Source organism: Halichondria panicea, chromosome 1 (genome assembly GCF_963675165.1).
Source record: "Halichondria panicea chromosome 1, odHalPani1.1, whole genome shotgun sequence".
NCBI lineage: Eukaryota > Metazoa > Porifera > Demospongiae > Suberitida > Halichondriidae > Halichondria > Halichondria panicea.
Window position 1 is genome coordinate 7,661,540 of NC_087377.1, and position 8,875 is coordinate 7,670,414.

The 8,875-nt window shown below is 39.5% G+C and overlaps 1 protein-coding gene and 1 long non-coding RNA gene across 2 annotated transcripts in view; one reads left to right on the forward strand and one right to left on the reverse strand.

The window, feature by feature from the left end:
• The first annotated feature begins 3,523 nt into the window (after positions 1-3,523).
• Positions 3,524-8,875, forward strand: part of LOC135338891 (uncharacterized) — a 38,577-nt gene continuing 33,225 nt past the window's right edge. Inside the window, exons 1-2 of the mRNA XM_064534989.1 lie at positions 3,524-3,597; positions 8,550-8,628. Of these exons, the coding sequence (XP_064391059.1) occupies positions 8,562-8,628 (67 nt within the window). The 5' untranslated portion in view covers positions 3,524-3,597; positions 8,550-8,561. The remainder of the gene's footprint in view (positions 3,598-8,549; positions 8,629-8,875) is intronic.
• Positions 6,650-7,890, reverse strand: LOC135340218 (uncharacterized). Its single transcript, XR_010396255.1, has 2 exons — positions 7,195-7,890; positions 6,650-6,834 (listed from the first exon to the last, which is right to left on the reverse strand). It is a non-coding gene; the product is annotated as an uncharacterized LOC135340218 (long non-coding RNA).

Sequence of the window (8,875 nt, forward strand, 5' to 3'; positions counted from 1 at the left end):
TATACACATTCTCCATTGAGTGCACTTTTCTATACTACATGGTTGTGGGGTTGTGGTTAATTGTCATGGTAGCATTCCGTAAACTGGTCAGCTTAGAATGCATTCTTGTATTTGATGATACTTTCCAGAGACAATCATTTTCTCCAAATGTGCTTATATATGGAACGCCGTTTGCGACAAAATTCAGGCAGAATCTGATAGGCATGTGCATCCAATATAAAATCGATTTTTGAAGATCGATTTTTAATAATCGATTTTTTACAGTTGATTTTCGATTTACACGTGAACGATCTTTGACAATCGATCTGATAATCGATTTTTGAAATTCGATTTTTGATAATCGATTTTTGAAATTCGATTTTTGATAATCGATTATTGAAATTTGATTTTTGATAATCGATTTTTGAAATTCGATTTTTGATAATCGATTTTTAAAAATCGATTACAAAAATCGCAATTGATTGATATACTAGCCTCGAATCCAGGCCGATTAAAATGGATTCAAGGCTACAGTTAGGCCGCCCTTGAAACTCAGAACATGCACAAACTCCTTCTCCGCGGCCTGGAATCAAAGCTTGGCTTGGTTAGCTATCTCACATGATAGACTATAACGCAAAAGCGAAACATTATTGTTTTTTGGAACCATTAAAAAGGAGGGCTATAAGTCACAGTAAAAATCATTAATTTTAGAACTGCTCAGTTGGTGCTATCTTATTTAGTTTCTTCATGCACCCATTTTTGTATGCTTTCTCGCCAGCACTGTTTTATTTGGCCATCTTGTGTGTGCTTAGAGAAAGAGCTGAGAAAGAGTTTGGTGATTCCAGATAGAATAGAAGTCATGAATAGTGGCTTCTTCAATGGATAGTATCACGTGATACAGCTTTAGACAGGGGCCCCCCCAGCCCACCTTCAGAGCAGTTCTAAAATCGATTATCAAAAATCGAATTTCAATAATGATTATCAAAAATCCATTATCAAAAATTGAATTTCAATAATCGATTATCAAAAATCGATTATCAAAAATCGAATTTCAAAAATCGATTATCAGATCGATTGTCAAAGATCGTTCACGTGTAAATCGAAAATCAACTGTAAAAAATCGATTATTAAAAATCGATCTTCAAAAATCGATTTTATATTGGATGCACACGCCTATCACATTCTGCCTGAATTTTGTCGCAAACGGCGTTCCATACTTATAATCTTGCTGTACATTGTTTAGTATACTCTTCTCACACTTAAAAATTGGTTACGGCTCACCGATCATGCTTGTCATCTCAGCAGAAACTGACACAAATAGTCTGTTATTCAGTGATGGAGCAGTCTTGTGATAATAGACTAGGATAATTAATAGAATGGCTAAGAGTGCAATATGGGATTAATAAGCACAAGTAACAAGCAATGGCAAGGCTACTAATTGCACGAATAACCACACTATTCGTGTATGATGAAGTTCTCTGCAGTTTTTATTAACAATTTCGTCCGCAGCTGTTATTCGAAAACAATCCGTTGTCATTGACAGCGTGCAATTACTTGACAGGTAATTGCATGCTGTCAATGACAATGTGCAATTACTGGACCGGATGTGACACGGGATTAATTGCTGTATACTCTCCAGCCACTAATTGAGAATTTGGTGTCTACAGATCATCTTTTAGGAAACTATATATACGTAGACCTACGTAGTCATAGACCTAATTAATACCTTGATTTTCAAGTTCAGCAAAAGTTCAGAACAGTTTCAATAATGTTGAATACTCAAAGCTGAGAGGGTATCCAGAGTCTGGAAGCAGGATGAAGTCTTCGAGATCAATGCCACACATTCTCGAAGAGGTAAAACCTGTACAGAACAAGCAAAACAAGGGTTGTAAAAATCACTGACCCGGCAATGCACAGTTGAGTTTAACTCACCATAATTGCCCGAACTACATAAAGTATGAATGACATAGATAAGTTTTTATAGTGTGTTATAATACTTCTTATGCATGTGCGATTTATTGATTTATTGATCAGAAACCTAGCTGACATAATAATGCAATAATAGACCACACAATTAGTCACCCAAATCAAACTCAAGGAAGAGGAAACAGGATATGAGCCAGACAGTCACTGTAAATAATAGATTTGTCCTCTGATGTCTCACACTATAAACAAAACATTGCAAACCTGTTCCTGATCAAAATATCCTGTGTTTACATTATAGTTGCATAGTCTCTATAATTAAGTGCACTAGCTAGTGGACACCCATATACAGTGCAACCATTCATACAGTGCACTTTTTATGTTCTTAGACTATAACATGACAGGGTTCATGACGACTTCATATACTGTAACAACAGAAACATGAAACTGTATATACAACTATAGACTAGCTAGTGGACACCCATTCATACAGTACACTTTTTATGTTCTTAGACTATAACATGTCAAGGTTCATGACGACCTCATATACTGAAATATGAACACTATAGACACGTACTGCTCTGACAAAGTACTACGCATGACTATTTGGTTTCAGTATACGTGAATTAAAGAACATGCATATATACGAGCCTGAGGTACCTTGCAGACCAATTATATAATTATAATAGGCTAACTGCAGTGTCAGCAATAATTATCGTGCACTGTGCTGCACAATAATTATATACACGACTGCATGTATAGCTCCTTTATCTATTTTAGCCAGACACCTCAAGTGTGTTTTCATAACTATGACCAGAAGTGCATGACAATTCTCCTACTATCACTGCAACAAACAGATCTTCCCTAGAATAATTATATTGCTACACACCTTATGCAGATATATATCACTATCCAAACTGTACACTGCACCTGCCGTGATAAGAGGCCGGCCTGCAGACACTTTGCCCATGTATAGTGAATGGTAGTAGCTTACCACACGGACAAACACATTGAACAAACACAGAGTCACAAAATGTAGCATTACCTCATTACCTTGTGACCATTGTGAGCTTAAAAAGATGGCATATGCATCAAAACAATGCATGTGCATACAATTAAAGACGACTGCCTTGGAATCACAAACACGCCTTTTTACAAGAGCCAGAATATTAATTACGTATAATTATGTTGTTCAGTCTGAGTTTCATGCCCGGATGGTGGCGCTGTAATGATTTAATCGACACAATTATATATCACCTCAAGTCAGTTCCATCCGTGAGAAATGAGGAGAGACAGGTCTAGTCTGGGATAGGGTACCCCGCCGCGCCTAGACTCGCAAGCCGTCACTGTTGCAGGCGAACAGTTCGCCTGCAACAGTGACGGCTTGCGAGTCTATGCCGCGCCGGGGTAGATCTAGATCGGCATGCACACAATCTTGAATTGTATCCAAAGATAATACTAGACAGTGCACCTGGGATATGATGGAGGGTAATACTTAATACATTAAAGGGTGAAGAGGTGGCCTTGTTAGCTTCTTTAATAGTTCTGCAAGACTACGATTGGTAAAGATCACACTAGATCTAGAGCCTTAATAGTAGTTCACTAGACATCTAGTGTGATCTTTACCAATCCTATAATTGGCTGTGGCTAGCTGTATTAAATATAAAAGTACTACTGTCGTACAGTATAGTAAAGGTGAGTGATCTGAAGGGGGGTATGTGGGTGTAGATTGTGTCTAGCTGTTGCCATGCATAGATATGCATATGGCTAGATCTAGTCTAGTCTAGACTGATCTATCAGGTATTAAGGTACCGTAATTAAACTATGTACCGTATATCTTCTAATTTATCGGACAGTAAAAAATAATTATTTTGGAAATTGTCCGGGTATAATTGGAACAGATTTTTATAGAGCGTGTCCGGAATAATTAGAACAAGCAAGCAGCTGCATGCGAGCTCAGTGGCGTATCCAGCTAGGGGCTCAGGGTGCTCAAGCACCCCCCTAAGCTTAACATTAATTACTGCAACTTACTGGATAGCTGGGAGCTGAGCCTGAGCTTGCACTACAGAGCTTAGTCTGGCCACGCCCTCCCATACTTCGTATATGGTCGGGTGAACTTGCAATGAACAGTTCGTGCAGACACCCCAAGATTTTCTTGGGGTGTGAAACCGCTTGTCAAGTGCCTTGTGGGCCGTTGTGGCCTGTTGTGTAAACTGTTACGTAAGCTATTGCATCACGAAAAAGTAGCTAGATATGGGCCTCTACTGCTGTTTGTGTGCGAATGAGTCTCTGGACAACCGAAGGCGAAAGAAGCTCAATGGTCATAGCTGTTCTGAAGCAAGAGAAGTACTTGTGCAGCTCCTTCCAGTACCTCTGCATTGCATCCCTGAAACGAGTGCTAGTGACAGTATATTGTGTCACCAGTGCGAGAAACAACTGAAGAATGTCCATGCTCAACAAGAAAAGCTATGCAAGGTAAAGAAGGAAGCAACAGAGCTAATAAATGGTCTGCTTTCAAGACATGCAGAAGATAACTTAACCACCACCGCCAAAAAGAAGTAGAGTTATGCAGGAACCCCCACACCACCCATTCCATTATCTGTTTCAGTACCAACCATTCCACCAGTGTCAGCAGCAACCATTCCACCGGTGTACGTGTCAGCAGCAACCATTAAAATAAGAACCATAAGAAATATTGTCTCGGAAAGGAGGGGAGGCAATTAAAGTAGGATCGTCTATACATAACCTTCTACTGACAATGTAAAATGTTTCTGTTGTAGAGGTAGCAGTAAGTGCGTGAACACCGACATTGTCTGGAATGAGGCTCCTTAAATCTCCAATCTCGCGACTCGAAAATCATCTCCCCAGGTTTTAACACAATGGGCTTCATCAACTACTACTGCAACGAGATTCTTTATATACGGTGGTGACAGAAGCATATTTCGAAAAATACCCTTCGCTAATATGCTCTCTGGGGAGATGAACACCAACTGAGCTTCTCCTTTCAGTACTCTGTTAATAGCACTACGGTCTGTCTGAGCTTCTCCAACGTATTCCACTGTCAATCCTCCAGCTGCATACTTTTTTTGTTGATCCATCATCAGCGAAGTGAGAGGACTAATACAAAGTACAATGCTTCCAGATGTTCCTGCAAAACAGAAAAAGGCGTATATATAGGTACACTCATACAGCAATTTTAGTTCACCTTTCAATTGGTCAAAGGCCATAGGTAATGCAGCAAAGATTACTGACTTTCCATAGCCGGTTGGCAGTGACACAAATGTGTCCTTTCCTCCAATGATTGAGCTTTCATTTGCTCTGGCTTTAAATAATGGATCCCAATTGCTCTAGCACTCTCAATTATCACGTCTTGCATCTTTATGTGTCTTTCCATAGTCTTGCACTATAATTATGTACTAAATCTTGAAAGTCATAAACTAAATGTTCCACACTGATTTTTGGCCACACCTGTACCCATTCAGTGATTGCATGAATTTCACCACACAGTGGGTAACACCCACCACTACACCTACACTATTTGGTTAACACCCAATTATCACTACTAGGTTATCTAACCGCGGCACTTAGGGCCTGACACGAGTGGTGATAGTGAAGTTCACCAGACTCTTGCAAAGAGGCTGGAAATCGAGACTATACAGAGCTAGCTAGAGCTCGCAGAAGAGTTTTATACTGTTGGAGACCACACCCTTCAGATATCCAAGTTTCCTGAGCATGCGTACTGTGACTTATTAGTACAAGCCAAAAGTCTGCATCAGGAGGTTGTTCCCTGTCAGTGTCTATATAATTCAGAAAGCACCAGCAGAGGACTAGAAACTAGACTACGAGGTAGAGGACAAAGAATCTTAAACAATGGTTTTGATACAGATTTTCTTGGTGATATACATGTAGTATAATTATTGTGCACTCTGCCTGTCAGCTGCTCAGCAGAGAGGCCGTCTTTCAGTGGTCTGAAGAGAATAAAGACAGCAGTACAATCACACACAGAACGATCGACTAACTGGACTAACTTCTACACATACACCATAACATACCTGTAGATAGTGATAATAGCTATAGAGATGAGTCAATTGTAGCATATAATACTCTATCTATGGTTGTAGGCAATGCATGGTAGATGTTCTTTATCAAGGTGTATCCCCTGTCATGCGCAGTAGAGGTGGGTGTGGCTTCCGGTGCGTGAGCGGACCTCAAAAAATTTCGCGCTGTCGCACAACCTGAGCACCCTCCTACTGATATTCCTAGAAACGCCACTGGTCAGCTAGCTAAGTTTAATAGAACAGTGTGCGACTGAATAGTTGCACTAGCTATCTAAAACTAGCTACTCAAAGCTATCTAACTGCAGCACTCTAAGTCTTACTTGCCCTCTGTGAATGCATAGATTAAGAAGGGAGAGGGATTGGAAACGCAATAGAACAGGATGAAACCATCCGTGTTACGGCCTCGAAAAACCAGGCCACCCGGCTTGAATCGAGGCTATACCAAAGGTGGCTGGCTATGAGTAGCAAAAAGACAGAAGACAGGGCTGATGAGCAGCAAATGTGATCGTTCCTGCATACATGCTGTAGGGGAGAGCTTGTAGCATCAGCCAGATTGAGCAAAACTCTCCTCTGGATCTCACCTAAGACACTATAGGCTCTATAAAGACAAAATTATATATTATTATGCCTGTTGGCCATTTGGAAATAACAACTGTCTATTGGCCATTATTATTGTGATATTTATGACATTTTTGTGAAATATAAACTGAAATGAAGCTTGTATGGAAAAGTTACAAAAACAAAAAAACTACGAAAAAAACTTTCTTGTTCTTTTATGACTTTTTAACTTATATAGGGATCCCATAATCTTTCTGAAGTTATTTCTTTCTTGTATTTGCCTGATGATGTTGGAATTTGGGTCTTCAAGGCATATCTGCATACACAAACAGTCGACATGTTAAACGTTTACCTACTAAATTGAGCAAGGTGTAACTTCTCACAAGAATGCATTCAGGTCATAGAAATAAGCCATTACGATGAACCTATTCCTATGCTTGGCCTATAACTAAAAATTGTGAAATTATAACCTCTTCACCTCTGCATAGAGGTACAAATAAACACATAAATTAATTAGCGTAGTTGATACTTGAAATCAGCAACAGATGTTTTTCAATCAACACCATTGTGGCTCATTACAATCACTAATGGAATACTTTGAAACACTATATACTTTTTCTAGGTTAAAGATTATTTAAACTCTGGTTCTAGGGAGAAAAAGCATATAAAAACTCACAAAAGTGTTGTAGGGTCGTCTTGAAACTCAAACTTGGACAAATTTACAACTAATGTGGTTCCAAATGATGAACACTAGAGATTTATAGGCTGGGTTGTACTCAGCCTAACTTTAGAAGCTGGAGAAGAGGAGTTTTAGCATGGTTTTAGTTGCTGCTGGAGGTTAACGCCCACTGCCTATTGCACTCTGAACCGTAACACGGATGGTTTCAAGAGGCAACGTTGGAGTCATTGTCGCACGTGATCCCGTTTCGTTAACTACTAGTCTCGAGGCCAGACTCCTCCCGGGAGAGAGTCTGGCAAACAGAGTCACTTTTCTTGGTTTTCAGACAGTCAAAAGTGGGCGTGTCGGAAATGGGCGTGGTTACGATGCTAAAACTGGCTGGCTATTATCTCTACTCCTATACAGATTTAGTGAGATTTGAAAGATTCTCTGTACTTGAAATAAAATTTTCTAGTTGATGTATACAGGAATTTAAGTTAGCCATTGCCTACTGGAATAGTTTTAAAAATGACAAAGGTCAAGTACTATCAACCTCCTCTGTGAAGTGGAATCATGTGACAGTTTAATTGCATTCTTGCGAATCTGATTGGAGATGTCAAATTTTGACATCTGAACCAAGAAAAGTGACTCTAAATGCCAGACCCTCTCCCTGGCACATGTCAGATCACGTGCAAGGGAGTGGTCTGGGGCCAGACTAGTTAACTCAGAGGAGGCTGGAACCACTTGACCTTAGCTAATTAAGGTCACTAATTGGATTTATCCAAACTTCTCTTGCAGACTACTTCAAGCCTAGTTTTTAGTGTCTATCAGTTTAAAACCTTATTTTTCAGGGGGGGTCAAATTTTATTTTCGCCAATTTTGCTCAGAAGCAGAGATACAAGTCTCAAAGCCAGTATGCAGTGACCTCGAGAACAAGCCGCTCATGATATCGAGGCTAGTGCAAGAGCAAGACTTTTGATTGTATCTCTGCTTCTGAGCAAAATTGGCGAAAACAAAATTTGACCCCCCCTAAAAAATAACGTTTTAAACTGATAGACACTAAAAACTAGGCTTGAAGTAGTCTGCAAGAGAGGTTTGGATAAATCCAATTAGTGACCTTAATTAGCTAAGGTCAAGTGGTTCCAGCCTCCTCTGAGTTAACTACTCAATCTATGGTGAATGTAAACTCCACTTTTCAAAGTATTGTCCGGATATTTAGAACAATTAATGTAGAGTATCCGTTGTATTAGAACAACGAAAATTGCCCAAAAGAGTGTCTGGGGTAATTAGAAGTGTCCGATAAATTAGAAGATATACGGTATTAGAAATCATATCTATCATAAATCATATCTATGATTAAATCTTCCACACAGCTTCATGCTCTGATGGACAAGGGTTTGACATCTTTCACTTTTCTTTTTATGGCAGGGTCATTCATCATAGCTGTAAAAGGTAAGGCTATTGTGTTACATTGGCAGTACACATTAATTTCAGAATACTGCTGCATACAAACTGAACAATGTTGCCACAAGAATACTATTCTACATGTAGATCGTATACAGAGTTGAATTGCACGTGAAGCATGCTAATTGTATGCTCCTTGCGAGTCAGATCACTCTTTCATTTGCATCCGCTATAAATAACTAGTATAATATGCAGCCGGAGATTGTATAGTCCAGCACGTGATGCTCCTCTGCAT